This window comes from Tauraco erythrolophus, chromosome 2, assembly GCF_009769465.1.
Source record: "Tauraco erythrolophus isolate bTauEry1 chromosome 2, bTauEry1.pri, whole genome shotgun sequence".
In the NCBI taxonomy this organism is placed as follows: Eukaryota; Metazoa; Chordata; class Aves; order Musophagiformes; family Musophagidae; genus Tauraco; species Tauraco erythrolophus.
In genome coordinates this window covers 107,002,213-107,018,946 of record NC_141466.1, presented here as the reverse complement: position 1 = coordinate 107,018,946, position 16,734 = coordinate 107,002,213, and the positions used below count along the sequence as shown (strand labels likewise).

Sequence of the window (16,734 nt, the reverse complement as noted above, 5' to 3'; positions counted from 1 at the left end):
CCATTTGTTGATGCACTTTTATGAGTCCTTACTGGTGATATATTCACCATTTTTCAACAAATCTAGGATTTTTTTTTTTTCTTATGTTAAAAAAAATGAACAGAGCCTTGTGAAACCCATGATGAAATTTGTCATTTCTGCTCATGAAATAATATTCTCTGGTTTTAGAGAGCTATTAAAACATTATGCATCATTGCCACAAATAATAAACGCAGATAATACAATTGTAGTGGCTGATGAATCATAAGTAATTGAAATAATACTTTGTTAATAACTTTCTAAAACAAATATTTCTTTTACTGTGGTATAACTGCATAATATAGAAAAAATCTTCCAAAACCAGGGCTGTTTGAGTTATTTAGAAAATTATAGTGATGAAATATTTGTTCAGTGCACATGAGAGGAAGCGCAGCATATCGGTTTATATAGTCGTGTACGTTTTCTTCATGATTACTTTTATATTCAGGTCTTGGATTTTTGTCCTCTCTAGGAGAAGTACCTTTACAAGCAGTTTGAATCTAGTTAGTTCATGTGGGTGGGTAACCACATCTGACTGCTTCAGCAAATACTGTGTTTCAGGTTGGCACTACTCTCCCTAGAGTGGATAGTGAAGAAATAGACCGTGTGTGGCCCTTAGTGTGAAAAGTGGAGAAAAAGAGCTCTGCCTAAATTCCAGTGCAGCAACCTCACAAAACCTAGAGCTTTAGCACTAAGCTCTGTGGACCTCCTTCCATTGTTTCTGTACAGCACTGAGCTCTCTTGATGTGCTTACTGCTAAAAGCACATGCTTGTTCTCTGAGATAATTAAGCTTCGTTGTAGGTGTTTTTATCTTCCTTCAATGAAAAGAAGATTTTGGTGCCTTTGAAAGGTCTTGGCTGGCAGTCCCGGAGGCTGCAAGACCTTTTCCAGTCTGTAAAGCAAGCTGCCTTTCCCAGGAGAGGTAGGGTGAGCTGAGACAGTGCCCTTCCTCTGTCTCAAGCTGTGAAATGACAGTTCATCTCTCTCGCAATGCCAGCAAGATGGAGTGGCTTTACAAGGTGCGTGTTAGTGGTGTAGTGAGAGGGAGCCAGGGCTAGAACTTGTTGCCCCCACCTCACCCAAACAAAAGGCTGGAGGCTTTCTCCACCTTGTGAGTGATTGATGTCCCTACGTCATCCCTTGACGCCCATCTCCTGCCCTGTCCCTGCCTCTCCTTTTGAGATCCACACCGCTGGTGCACGTCCTTCCACTGGAGACCAGCTAAAGCCATGGCCCCTGCTTACTTTAAATAGCCATTGGTAGAGCTTAACAGAGACTCCAAGGTGGTGGTGGAAGTTCAAAAGACTTATTAATAAGGTCCCTAGCCATTCAAATAGTTTAGAGTGCATTTTCTTTCCAAATAAAAAGGAAGGAAGACATCAGTCCTTTCATTTTCCTGTGCTGTAGCCCTTGAATCCCAAAGAAGCTAGGGGAGAGTGCTTTGTAATTGGTGATGACATTTTAAAACACTGAAGCAGCAAAGTTGTTTATTTTCTAAACGAGTTGAAACAAGAAGTCTGTTTTTCTCTGCATTCAGTTCAGTTTTACATCCCTGCAGTTCCACTGGCTTTACTGTATTTTTTTTTCATTTATAGCAAAATAACGGACACCATAATTTAGCCTCTTCTTTATTGCCAAACAGGAATTGTTCTTGCCTCTGTTCCTATTATTCAGGTATATGGGAATACACTGCTACATTTTCCAGTGACTTTAGTTTGGATGATGCAAAATTTCCACAAGTTCTTGAAGTACAGATAGACCAGTGGTGGCCAAAATGGAGTGCATTATACAATTCTCAGACTAGAACTTATGTATGTATATATAAGAATCTGAATTTATTAATTAATGAAGAATTAATTAACAAAGTTGGGTGGGGTTTCTTTTCAGTGTTTCATGGTTTAGGTTTCTGTGCTGATTAGAATGGTTACCAAAATGTATGACTCTCTCATACAATATCAGGCTAAAAAAATAATCTCTAGGAGACATGTGATTGCAAAAGAAGCAATTATGTTTTCACCCTGCATTTAAGAGGTGATACAGTCTCCCCACACTAGTAAGATCTCAGCATTAGAACTGAAATCCAGTTAACTGTCTGAAAAATGTTACTATGTGATAGAAAGTGCTTGGTTTGGCAGAGTTATTTCAGTGAGTGAATATTGCGAAGGACTCTTCTTGCCCAGTGAAACGTATTTTGGACTTGGGATCTTATGTCAGAGCTGCTACTCATGCAAATCCTCATAAAAGCTAGTAGTAGCTCAGTGCTTTCCAACTGATTCAGGTACAGCTGCGATGTTCAAAAGGGAGGGCAGGAGGTATTTGCGATATTGATCTTGGGCTAGAGCTTTTGTTGAGAAAACACATCCCGAAGTTTGTCGCCAGGACTGCAAACAAGCCCTGAAGGGAATGCTGATCTGAGTACACATACTAACTCAGCACACAACGCATGCCTCTTCCAGTGACTTCTGGGGACTGAAGTGGCTGACCAGTGCCTCCTGCAGAGATCTTATGCTGCTTTCAACTTCTCTCACCACAAGACGACTTTTTTTTTTTTTTTTTTTTTGGTAGTATGGAGAACCTGTGTGCATCAGGGTCAGGAATGGCAGTGTACCTAATACTGCAGTGGATGTGTCTGAATCCTAGTTTGATCTGCAAGGATTCTACTTAGGGGAAAATGTTTCTTTTCCCTCTTTGCTGTCGTTCTGAAAACTCAGTGAAACAAAAATACTAAGTCTTCTTATTTTTCTTCAAACTGTTGATGTCTCTGTGCTAACATGCAAGTCTCTGAGCAGGTCATGCTGCTTCCCTTCTGGAGAACATACTGGGCTCAAAGTCAGAAGGCTTGCAACTCCTATTGTCATTTACACATGTGCAAGGGACTGTGATCTGACAGTGTCTCACTCCTGTTGCGCACAAGAGTAAGCGATTATGTGAGGTTCAAAGCAGCAGGGAGCTTGATCTGAAGCTGTTTTGACCAAATAGGACTCTTGCAGCTGATTGTTTTCTTTTGTCTCCTTTGGCTTAATCTGTTGAAAAAAAGCCCACCAGTTCACACAAAAAAGGAGAATAAAAAGCGCTCAGAAAAGCCTGCAGATAAAAATCTGTGTCTAAATAATTGACATTAAAAAAGCTGAGATAAGGAGCATGAAAGGAAGACATCCTCATATTACAGCTGTATTGTCTGATGTTTTCCCTGAGAAGGTGGCCATTTAATTTCCTTCTCTGCTCCCTATTGCTCTGAACTATGGGTAAATAAATGTGAAAAAGGAACCATGCTCCTAAATAATTCTCCCAGGTTCTGTGAGTTTGGCAGTAGCAAACCCATCTCACTCAAGCAAACCTCCATCTTCCTTTCAATTTTTACCCATAACTCATCCAGGGTAAATTTCATTTTAAAATTTAACTTGTCTTTATTTGGAGATAGATCCTTCATGTTGGTTTCACCCTCATGTATATCTGTAGACATAAACAAACACATTCTTGTTCATAGGTATGTATAAGAAACTTTAATTCCCAAGAATTAAATGCATATTCATTCTGTTTTGCACTAGTGTGCAGAACTGGGGAGATAGTAGACTTAAAATGGGCAGCATTGATCGAGACTGAAGTCTCAGCTTGAGGTCCAGGGTTTAAAACATATGCTGGCAGACCATCTTTTACTGAGCCCTTTTTTATATTCAGACCTAACTTCGTTGTAACTTGACTGTACACCATCAGATAGTGAAGACACTGGTCTTCTCTCACTGAAAAGTTAAAGTTCAAAATGAGTTTATTGAGGCTAATGATAGTTATCCATGGACTTTAGTCCTGCACGGCCCAGAGGAGAGGAACAAATTCCTATGTATTCGTGATAGATTGTAGTATAAGACTATTTCAGATACAGTATAGTGAAGAGTTAAATAGACAATGTTGAAAAACAATGTGGTCCAGTGGTCCTGGTGATGGACTGGAACTCAGAAGTTGCCTGGTTTTGCCATTGATTTCTATTTGCAACTGCCTTCCTGCCCATGATTTACCTGTCTTGTCTATTTAGACTGCTGAAGGAGCTGTCTCTTCTCTATGTCTTGGAGACCCAGCACATTGGAATAAGTGTCAAAAAGTAATTAATGGCATTAAAAAAAACAACAACTCTTTTTAGGTTGATGCTGATTTGTTTATCAGAATACTTATCCTGACTTGCTTACCATTTGGTGATGATAGAAGGAGCTAATGGACATGTGTTTTTATCAACTATTGTACTGAGCTTGAGATTCTACAATGTGAAAAATAATGTTAAAAAATTAAGCATGTTTTCTTATTCTCCTGAAATCTCTGTGACTACAGGTATTGCAGCTGGGCTCTGAAATCCTCCCACAGTACAAACAAGAAGCACCAAAGACTCCGCCGCATATAATTTTGCATTATTGTGTTTTCAAGACTACTTGGGACTGGATCATCTTGATTTTAACCTTCTACACTGCTATTTTGGTCCCTTACAATGTCTCCTTTAAAACCAAACAGAACAATGTGGCATGGCTTGTAGTCGACAGCATTGTAGATGTCATTTTTTTGGTAGACATTGTGCTTAATTTTCATACCACCTTTGTGGGACCAGCAGGAGAGGTGATCTCTGACCCCAAGCTGATTCGCATGAATTACTTGAAGACCTGGTTTGTGATTGATCTGCTCTCATGCTTGCCATATGATGTCATCAATGCATTTGAGAACGTCGATGAGGTCAGTATACTAGTTCCACTTCTACTCATTAAATATTACTTAATGGTTGGGGGGAGGCAAGGGGGAGAAGAAAGAAAATGTATGCTTTTAAAATATATTGAATTAGTATACGTACGCGTCTAGTAGCTGCCAAAAAGTTTGCTTGAGTCCTAGCCAGAAGGGTCCATCTTTAACTGCACTGGGAGAGGCTGAGGTTTCTGGTGGCAGAAATTTGTGTTTGCTTTCCTTCATTCTACATCCTCAGAGTTCAGAAGAGCAAGCAGGAGCAGACAGCAGAACCTCTGTACAGCACTGTGGAAAACTGCTTCATCTGACTTTACCCTGAATAGCTTGAACTGGTGTGTCAAGGTAGTTTCTTGGGGCAGGGTTCTCTTGCTTTCACCGTTGACTGAGCAGGGTATGTCCACTCATGGCAATTCTTCACATGAACAATTGGAAAGTATAAAACACTTTTCTCAGGGACTTCTAATACAATATAGCAGGTGGCAAAAGGTAGGCAGTGACTTGCTCAGTCTTCTTAGACCAGCGGAAAAGTACTGCATGGACATCTGATGATCCATGCAGAGTTGTTTGGCAACAGTTGTTTTAGAGGAAGGTGAAGCAATTGAAGATGCTGTTTTGATGCTTGTTTAGTAATTCCATAATTAGAAGAAAGGATAGGGAGAAGTCTGGAAATCTAGACTCTCCCTTAGTTCTTGCTCATTTCTTTGGGAACAGGTCACAAGCCAGCAAAATAACTACCATTCAGACACTTAAACCCACCATACTACCCTGTTTTAACTGCATATTCTCCCACTGGATCAGACTGCCAAAAACATATTCCTAAACTAAATATAGTAAGATTCCATGCCTAAGTAGTTCAGAGAGTTAAGGAATTGTTAATAAAATCTTAAAGAGGATTCCAGCAGTCTACTTTTTGATTACATGTTATAACATCTGTACCATCAACTAGTTATGTGTCTGTATTTGTCTGTGACACATACTAAACCTGTAACATACATGCACATCTCATCAGTGCTTAGTATTTAATTTTTAGCCTGTAAAATTTTTTTATTTAGTTTAAAATATGCCCATGTTATAAAAGACAACCTAACTATTAAAAGAAAATTAAGCCAAGTGAAATATATGGGTAAAAATATAAAACTGCATTACTTTTGTAAAAATACACTACGTAGGTTTTTATCAAATTTGAAATATTTAAAGTATTTTTGTTAATGACTTGAGGACAAGTAGGTGAAATATTTGATGCAGTGGAAAAAACATAATGTTATTTGATATTTAATATCCTAGAGAGGTTTTCATTTTACATAAAGCTACAGACTGAAATAACACAAATGAGATCAAGCGAAAAAGCCTTGTGAGACCTGTCCTTAAATATTTGTTTGTCATAAAAAGGACTCAGGCTGCGAATTATTGTGTAGGGCTTTCTCATATTACTTTGCCAGGCACTGATAAAGCAATGGAAGGAGTGGCCATATATCAGTTTCTGACATTTATACTGAAAGATTAAAAAAAAATAATAAAAAAAAGGGCAAGAGACAAAAATAAAAGGAAGGAAGCTTTTCTCACCCATCGCAGATAGTAGCAACCTGCTGATGATTTTGCTGGAGGAACATTTCATAACTGTAGACTGATGATGTGACCTACAGAACATCCCTGAGGAAAATGTCTATACCAGCGGCTGTGACAGCCCTTGAGCTGAGCACAGGCGCTCTCAGACTCATGGTAGCAGTTCTGCAGAGAAATTCTTGTTGTGTGAGTTTGACTTTCTCCAGGTTCTCTGTCTCAGTGTTGCCTTGTAAGAACGAGGAGCTGATTGGTACTTTTCCTATGGGTCTTCAACAGTCTCCTTAATCAGTATAACAGTGTTAGTTTTAGTTATTCTAGCTATTGTGCCCAAGGAAAAAACATTTTTCTTGATGCTATCCTTTCAACACTGTTTGTTTCTATTTCCCCTAGTGAGTTCTGACATTTAGCGGGTATAAATCATTGTAGGGTCATTAGAGCACAGTTTCCACTGGTGTAAATTGCTGTACTTCTATTAAGGGCTCATAGACTTGTTTACAGGACCTGAGGGGCTTTGCCAGCAATGCCAGCAGAATAACATAGTGCACATCAGATGGGGATTTAGGGCAGTCTATGCTCACCACTGTTTCATGAACTGCCTGTAGAGAGAAAGATAACCTTTTATTAAAGAAGAAAAAAAAAAAAAGCCGGATTCAAGGAGTCTTGAAAGTAGAAAGGCTTTGCCTTGTATCATCTTCTCTGTTATGTAGATCATTTCCTTGTGGGTCAAATCCCTTTCTTTCCAACTTGCTGGTTTAAATTTTACCTGTCTCTCACCCTGGATTACACACCACGTTACTTCCCAGTTGGATTAGGTCAACTGTGAGGCTGCACTCCTCAAGTTATAAGTAGCTAAACTGGATTGTTATCTGTGTGTCACTTTGGTTTTGCTAAAGGGAATTTCCTTGGAGCCATGAGACTGGAGTTAGTAGGTGGCCCTGGCTGCTGCGGGAATTTTTTTTTTTTTCAGTCCTAACGTGAATACTTCTAAAAAAATTGCCAGAGATTAAATGATGCCCAGTGTCAACAGTGGTGATAAAATGAGATGAAGAATTTGAATTGCTATTTTCCTGATTAGTTGTTTTCCATTTATGGTTTTAAACAGGAGGAAATAGAATCCTGGCTTTGTTGCAGTCCCTATAGTGAAGGGGGACTGGGCAGGTGGAAGCTCACTGTTTTTTCTGCCTGCTGTCGTTCTCTGTTAGAAGAAACACCACTGAAGACACTGAGGATGTCACGGAGGAACTAATTTGACAAGTCAATTTGTTTTTAAGAATGCTGTAATTACTGTGATGGAGATGATGAATTGATTTGCAAGGGGCCGGTGACCGGGAGCTGAAGAAGTAGAAAGCTGTTTATGTAGGGTGTGGAGGCTCTTTTTGCTCTGGGTAATTTTGGGACTGTCCCATGACTTAGCTCTTGATAGCTTAATAGTGAAACCATTTTTGTCTTCTTTAAGGTGAGCCACCAATTTAAGATTATTTGTAACGTATGAGACTAGAGTTGATCAGTATTTTTGACATGTAGATATTCATAAAAAAAACCCTAGATGTTGTTTTTTTTTTTCCTTTTTGTAGTAACTTTTTGTTTCACAATTACTTCGTTATTCCACCGTATTTTATAATGGAAAATATTACCTTGAAACAAAATTGAGCGTGACTCCTATGTTTTTCAGGCAATTTTGAAATTCTTTGGGTTTGTTGCAGTTTGGAACTTCAGTATATTTTCAATTCACATTTTTTAACATAATTGAAATTCCAGTTTCCTCTCTGCACTGAGAATATTTTTGTCCACAAAAATACTTTGAATTCATTAACTATTAATCAATACAACTATTAATAACTACAATTAATACAAGAGGTACTTACATATGAATAGCCACATTCTACAGATGGAAGAGGAAAGAAAAAACATTAATGTCTTTGTTCAAGATCGTAGAATTATATATAAGAATGTATAAAGTTTCTGATCTCAAGTGCTGTGCTCAAAGAGACAGTACAGTATCTCGTATTCAGACATAAACCGAATTCAACAAATGAAAGAATGAATAGCTGTACAGAAATTTCCATTGTTACCCAAATGAAAGTAAAGTTATAAATATTTATTCTGGCTTTTCTATATGGCAAACTAATTATACAATTAAATACAAATTACTTTCTTGACTTGTCATAGAACAAGAAAATATTCCACTGATTGATGAACCAACTTAATGCTAGGCTTAGACCTTCTACTGGTAAGACAATACATCATGCTGTAGTATAGTTTGAGTAAGAAAAGAAAATATTGGTCTAAAATTTACACAGCCCTTAAAACATGTGGTGTTAGTCTCTCTTGAATTGAATGATCACAATAAAATTTGACAGTAATCCTTTACAGTAATTAGTATTATTCCTCACTCAAGGAAATACCACCTACTTTGGAGGATAATGTTATCTTTTTGTGTTCAGACATCAATCAGTAGATTTAATAAAAAACAGGCTTAAAGAAAATTCCACGTTTTTTGCCAAGAACAATGCAATTTAAGACTTTGAATTCCAAAGGCAAGTTGAAGCATATTTTTGCAGTGTCAGCTTGAGCAGTTTTATACTGTGGTTTTCAGCCATAATACGGTAAGATATAATTTATATTGGAAAAAATTTGACTTATTACATGTGACACTGTTGTTGTGAAATCTCACGGTAGGAGTGGAATCCAGTCATGTCACCACCATATAAATCTCTGAAACAGGGAGTTTGTAGTAGTAATTGCTATCTGTATTTGAATGGAACACTATGATCAATTGTTGGCTGATGCCAAATTGAGAACCATATATCACTCTTATTAGTGGAGGTAGAAGAGAAGTTAATGCATAGTAAAAGAGCATCAGGAAAGACGTATTCAATATAAATGATTTAGTGTTCACTGAAGTGGATGAATAAGAGAGAAGCTAGCATGTAGGCAAAGAAGATATACAGCTTTAAATGGACAAAATTTATGATGATAAAAAAAGTCCCAGAAAAAAACACAATACAGAAGTAATAGAAGTAAATTAAGCTATTTGGTGCTAAGTGAGCAGGGTGTAGCTGGAAAGTAAACAGTGAGTTGAGAGAGGAAAAAATGAATGTGTTGCTGGTCAGATTGTTGGCAACTCTCTGAGGCAGTACTTTTGCAACAGATTAATTTAAACCTTATTAGTGGAATAATCTCTCATGCTAATGCAAATTAGCTATCAAGGAATTACTGAAGTGGCTAACAGAAAAGCATGCAACTTGCTTAGACTTGTTTTACCATTTGCTTGCAATAAGGGGCAAGGGAGTAAATTACCAAATTTATAGTTTTCTGGAGGAAACATGGGCCTATAAAGAAGGATTTTGGCTTAGATGAATTTTGCAAACTGGAAAATACATTTTTTAAAGTATTTTAAACTGTAAACAGTTGTATAATATGATCTCTGTTTGAAACAGTGTGTAGTTCACCACTCTTATTTGGATCTGTCCAGTTAGGCAATACTGTGTTTTCAATATGAGTCTATTGATAAATCTGGTAATGAATTAATATTTTTCTGTGGCTAATTAAAATTAAAGCATTCATAACCTACTTTCTGTGTAATGCCTGTAACAAAGCAGTTAAGTATCACAGAGTATGATCATAGAATCATAGAATGATTTGGGTTGGAAGGAACCTTAAAGATCATCTAGTTCCAACCCCCCTTCCATGGGCACGGGCACCTTCCACCAGACCAGGTTGCCCAAAGCCTCATCCAACCTGGCTGTGAACACCTCCAGGGATGAGGCATCCACAGCTCCTCTGGGCAACCTGTTCCAGTGCCTCACCACCCTCAGAAGGAAGAATTTCTTCCTTATATCTAATCTAAATCTCCCCTCTTTCCGTTTAAAGCCATTACCCTTTGTCCTGACACTACACGCCCTCATAAAAAGTCCCTCCCCATCTTTCCTGTAGGTCCTCTTTAGATACTAGAAGGCTGCTGTAAGATCTCCTCAGCACCTTCTCTTCTTCAGGTTGAACAGCCCCAACTTTCTCAGCCTGTCTTCTTAGGAGAGGTGCTCCAGCCCTCAGATCATCTTCAGGGCCCTCCTCTGGATTCATTCCAACAGCTCCATGTCCTTCTTGTCCTGGGGTCCCCAGAGCTGAACGCAGTATTCCAGGTGGGGTCTCACGAGAGTAGAGGGGCAGAATCACTTCCCTCGACCTGCTGGCCAGGCTTCTTTTGATGCAGCCCAGGATATGGTTGGCTTTCTGGGCTGCAATTGCACATCCAGGCATAGAGGAAATGTTGGCAAATTGTGATTCTTGGACGTGATGAAAGTAGATAAGAGATTAGTGAGACCCCTGGCCTAGGTGACTCCTTACTGGTGCTTCTGGGGAAGAATCAAGCAATTGGGTTACTGTACCCAGGTGGGAGGGCTGGAGCATGGGTTGGGGGCTGTGGTGGTGGTGGAGGTTTACTTGGTTGGATGTCTGCTTGTGAGTGACCCTTGAGAAACAGGGCAGAGCCCAAGGGAGGTGTGTGCTCTGGGCTGTAACCTGCCAGAGGCCCTTGGAGCAAGGCTAGGGAGTTTGTTGTTGTGGCTCCTAGGTGATGTTGGGAGTTTCAGAAGGAGCTTGGGGCCCTTGACCTGTGGAAGAAGGGAAGTGCAAAAGAAAGGCAACACAGTCATGGAGGAGGAGGGCTACTCCTCTGGCTTTTGTAGGTGCCTCTGTGCTGCAGCATGGACCCAAGGGGTGTGCCAGGCAGGAATTACTCCTTAACAGGCAGGTAGGTGGAAGGAGTATTTGGGGAAATGCCAATGAGGTAAAGCAGGCTGCCAGGATATAAGCCAGGGAGGCAAAGAAGCACTTACTGTTCACAGTCTCTTGAGGGTCTGATTCAGGGAGTCTCTGTTGTCTAAGTTTTTTGTTTTTTTTTTTTCTCTCCTAGTTTTTCAATCAAATATGAGTTTCTCTAACTTCCCTCCTTAAAAACCCTACCTCCATACTGCTAATGAAGTGCCTTTTTTGTGCTACCCTCTCAAGGGGCAGGCTGCCTTTTCCCCCTAAATCCTCTTTTTTCCAAATTGTGTTGGTGGTGTATATAGGATCTGCAGAGATCTTCTGCCATTTAACCCATTTAGGGTTAAATTCTCTTCTCTGCTCCAAGCCTCCTTAAGATGTTCAGCTAATTTAAATTCTGCTTGCTTCCCTGGTCTCCCCCAGGTTCATACACCTTGGTGGCTCAGAGACATCTATGCTGTCTGCTGATGGATAGCCTCTCCCAAAAGAGAATACCCAAGAAGGATGTGTAGCTGTGTCCCTGCCCAACACTTACTCCGTAGGTTCTGCTGTGGCTGTTGAGATGCCAATAAGCCCCTCTTCTGCACTACAGATGTTCAGATTAGTCTTTTTGCTAAGTCACAGATAAGTACAGGTGTTACTGGGTTTCAGGGCTACTTCTTCATAGGTTTGAAAAGCATGACATGATTTATCGTACTGTTAAAGAGAGAATAGTAGTCTACATAAGCTATTCAATCTGTATAAGGCTAAAAGAATTAAAACGCTGAATTAAATTTTCAGTGATAATGTATGGTGATAGCCTTTGTCCAAGAAGGAGAGCTAATTGAATATATTAGATTGTGAATAATTTCAAAAAGCTGCTGTCAGAGCGATACTTACACTGCATATAAAGGGAAGCATGTCTCAGAGACAGCGATCAGTTACTCTTTTCTTTTCTCCCCATTCAGCGTACTTGTATTGATCTGAAGCGGAAAGTCGGATGAGATGGCAAAGGGTATTTATTTGAGTAGCTAAATGGTAGCTTTATAGTCTATTTCATGTTAGGGATTGGATTAGAATTGGAAAGATGGAGTGGCATTAGATGCCAGAAACACTAAATCTTATTTGAGTGTTTTGCCTGTTCGAGATAAGTAAAAAGCTTCTGGAACTGACGACTTCTTTGAATCAGAAGAATTGGGAAGCAGATTGCTGTCCGTCGGGGGTAAATTTTTTGTTCGATACTGCAGAAAGTGGGATTTTTTTAGATTACTTTCATGTTATCTTTATCCTTGTTCTCCCTCTCAAAGTAAAATAAGAGTTTTGTTTCCTGGATTTGTCGGTTTTCTGAATGTGCGTGCATGTGTGTAAGGCAAGCATGGACATAGTTTTGTAAATGAAAAATCAGCCTTTCCATCTCTTCTCACACCCTGTGCTCTTATACATGAATTATTGCTGTTTCTCCCTCGATTCTGACCAAGCTTGCAGATGTCTGACTAAAATAAGCTGCGTGAGTCTAGAGATCTGCTTTCTTCAGTGCTGAAAACCACAGCAGTAACCAGAGGGTTCAGATATTGATTTTGACCTGTGCGCATAACGTTATCTCATCTGTTGGCTTCTAAGGATGGCAATCTGTAGGAAAGGTCATGTTCTCCGACCTAATTAAGAGGCAAATAACAGAAATGAGAAGTCCTAATAATGACCTGATCTGGCTGCCATGTTACTGCAGATAGGCAGAGCCAGGCTGCGACGCAGCTGACTTCAGAATCCAACGTCAAGAAACAAGGCAGTGCTTTCTGTGGCTCTTGCCTCACTTATGGTAGTGATAAATTTGGTTCATTGCCTCCCCTTTTTGGATAAATAATTCATTTATTTTTTTTGTTCTTTCTCATTCTCATTCTTTTAATGGTTAGCTTTTAGTCTCCTGCATCTCCCTTTAACTGAGATGAAGCCAGAACTTCAGCAGTTACATATGAGAGGAAAGTGCTGGAAAACTCAGAACAGATTTGTGTTGATACTGAATATTTCTTTTTTTCAAAATAGATAGTGGGTAGGAAGTAAATTATACTTCCTTTGATCCTAGAAAAAAAACATTAATGCTTGGGTTAAGTGCATTTACTTTCTGCACACATGGAAAGTAAATAATGGCCTAAAAAGTGAATACTGTCATGCAGATTCAATCTATTATTAGAGTGCTGGCGTTACTACAACTGTAGGAGGTGGGATGAAAGTTGCATTTTAGTTCTTTCCTAAAGTTGTTCATCCTGTATCTTGTTTGGAAGGGAAAAAGAATTCTCTCACACTTTTTTTTTTTGGCTGTAGTTTATTTTTATTGCTGTTCTTTAAAAAATTTATATTTCATTTTTTTTCTAAGTGGAATTCTATTATTCAATGAATTGAGTAGAATTTAATTTTGCATGGCAAATGAACTGCAGTAACTGTTTTTTATTTGTACAGCATCTAGCTCTGTAGTGTCCACTGTTACTGTCCTTTGGGACCATAATGACACAAGTAACTAATAATTACTCTGCTACAGCCCTTATGTTTTCAAAACACTTCACAAAATAATTAATCACAGCATACCTTCTCTATCTTGTTTTGTGGTTATGGAGGTAATGACACAAATCTTATGCTGTCTGATGGAGCTGGAGCCAAGATATGGATGTCCTGGATCCTGTTTGGAGAGAAGATTAGTCACATGGCTGAGACACCAGTGTGAGGCAAGGGATGCACTGACTATAGATCACGTGTTGCAGAAAACAAGGATATACAAAAGAAAATCTGTGTAAATGTGCACAGTGTCTAGTGAGTAGGTCTGACTAATGACAAATTATACATGAAAATGCAGTTTTGTCAGTATTTTGTGCATACACTTCCGAGGCATTCTCTTTGAATGTATAACGTGAGTCCTGCCTTCCTCCAGGCCTGAGGCTGACCTCTTGTGTTTAAGGTGTGTTTCTACTCTGAAAAGATTGCATAGGAGGAAGAGGAAGGGCAGATGGCTGTATTTATTACTTTAAGGGCTTTTGACATTCAGGTTTGCTTAATCAGTGAATACAGAGTTATTTCTTCTGGCTCTTGATGCTTTCAGCTTGTCCTTTGGTTGGGAGGGGTCTGGCTACAGATTCTTCCATTTTCATGCATCAGCCATCACTGGCAATGAAGTCAAACTGCTAGTGTAGTAAATATTTGTCTACAACAACATGTAGATATCAGCAGTAGAATCTTCATTTAGTGTCATTGAGTTACTTCAAGCAATTTGAAATACAAGTTTGTGTGAAATTCAGCATTTTCTGCCGTATTTGACTAAGTGCTGCATATTTAAGTGCTGCTGCACACAAATTGTCTCTGGAACAAAGTATAGTAAAAATGTGCTATTTTTCTACACTGGACATACAACAGATTTCTTAGCTTCCTCCCAGGGGAAGGGATCTATTGAATAGAATTCTAATAGGTGGAACCGTGTCTGAGTAAATGAGGCCCAGGCAGGACTTTAAGTTATTAACTAATCTTGTCTTTTCCCTGTCTGCCACACAGAAGTTCCTTATGGTGATCCTTTAGAGCAAAGAATCTGGGGGTGCCTGTTTGGGACCTGTAGTGCAATTGCTAGCTCTTCATGAACTGAAGTTCGTCTACGTCCTTTGGGCAGAAGGAGGTCTGGGTGTCTGTTAATTTGCCTTTCAAAAGTTGTAGGAGTAGCAGAGCTGAGAAGGTGGGACACGCATCAAGAAGAGTAAATCGAGTTCAGGTTCTTTTGCGTGACATCTTGGAGCCATCTGTAATACAAAAGCATGAAAATAAACTGCACTGATGAGAGCAGTAAAATGGACAGTAATCTAAAAGTGCAGTTCTATTTTGGAAAGTGGTAATCTAAAAAGGTCAATTTTGAATCCAACAGATCTATTCCTGTGAGTTTTAAAATATTACTCGCTAAATTTAGCGACAAAAAGTACTGGTTTAAAGTATTGGAGAATGATCTGATTTTTTTCTACTATATCATCTATGAAATAGTCTATTAAGTTTCCATTGATTATACCCATTTGAAATTCTGTCACTTAGAAATTTTTAAGAGAGTTGTACGAATAATTATTTCCCTGGGCATTTCTTCCTCTTGATATTGATCCATTTAGAACAGACAGATCCTTTCCTCTGAGGAAATAAAACAGAAAATACTGTTAATGCTGAGATAAAAATAAAGGATTTCTTTTTTTAGCTTTTTCTGAACTTTTAGAATCTTATTGGCAATGCAGTCAGGTAAATATTGAGACCAATTTAAATATTAAATGCATCCTTTCAACACAACCAAATCAAGTATTTTTTTTCTGTAAATAAGCAAGTTCTTTTTGTACAAAAAACCTGATTTTCTCTACCTCAGGTCAGAATTTGGTAGAATCACTTTCTCCCAAATGATGCAGTTCTATCACATTTTACATGTTTTTACAAAATTTCTTTTTGTTAATTTTACAAGGGCAGTTAGGATAAGAGTACTGTGAAAGCAGTTTGCCTTAAATATTTTAAATCTATTTTCAAATATTTTATTTTGTATTCCCATTTTTCATATAAAATTTCTTAAACTCCCCTTTTGTCATTGTTGTTTTGTTTTTTGTTTTATTTTGTGCTCAAGTATCCCTATCGACTTCCTTCCCTGTCTTTTCAATTAAGAATTAACCGAATTCTAAACTTTTAAGTCCTTCCTGATTCATTATTATTTTTCTCTTTCGTAGGACTCTCACTGACAAACAGGTTTTGTGGTTTTTTTTTAAATCTCAGTGATGACTTTTAATTTTAAGAACAAGTTTTGCACCACTACTTCTGAGAAAAAGTAAAACTGGTATTTAGAATGTTGTGCTGGAAAAATTTCCTGCCCTTGCTTGAGACTTATAAGCACTGTATGATTAAAAAGCTTGACTTAGAGACTGAAGCTAAAAACAGGCTTTTACTGGAGACTTCACCAAATGTAAAAGATTATTGCTTTGCTGTTAAAGTTTGTAAAGAGGAAAGAGAGAAACAGACACTGGTCCTATGGAAAAAGACCAGAGGTCTGTGTTGTAATGTCAGAATGTGGATATTTAGAAAGTACAGACTATGCATTTGTTACTCAGGGACTTGCATATCCAGTTCATGGTTATCATGTTATAGTTTTTTGTGGTTTCCCATTTGCTTTTCTTCTCCATGCTGAGTGTTCAGAAGTACCTGCTTTCCCTCCCGGGGAAAGGAAGGCCTTATGCCATCTGTGTCCTATTCTCTGAATTGGCATTGAGGCTTCACTCCACTGTTTACAAAACAAAGCCTAGTATGGAATGAATGGAAAATGGAAATTAACTTTTACTTTATGAAGGAATGTTTGCATTAGTGACTTTAAAAGTTTGACATAGGTAATCATGAAAAGAATAGATCACTTGTTCTCTTCCAGACCTCTGCAGATATCTCTGATTTAAGGGAAGGCTGCTTTTTTCTCTTTTGTTCTTCCTTTTTACTCCCCTCCCCCAAGTTGTGTTAGATCTTGTCCAAATACTTAATAGAAATTGATAGTGTGTTCCCAGGTAACAAATTACATCTGTCTCTGAAAATGAGTCAATGTAATCATGACAAATTCATGAAATAAAGGGGAAATAGATTGCTGCAGTCCTGGGGAACATGAGTCAATATGCTTTATGTAATTATTTAATAAAACATCTCTTCTAGTGCAT

At 38.5% G+C, this 16,734-nt stretch overlaps 1 protein-coding gene across 1 annotated transcript in view; it reads left to right on the top strand.

Annotated features, from left to right (window-relative positions):
- The window catches only part of KCNH1 (potassium voltage-gated channel subfamily H member 1), a 195,221-nt gene that overhangs the window by 36,355 nt on the left and 142,132 nt on the right, over positions 1-16,734 (top strand). Inside the window, exon 6 of the mRNA XM_086629140.1 lies at positions 4,340-4,732. Within this exon, the coding sequence (XP_086485266.1) occupies positions 4,340-4,732 (393 nt within the window). The remainder of the gene's footprint in view (positions 1-4,339; positions 4,733-16,734) is intronic.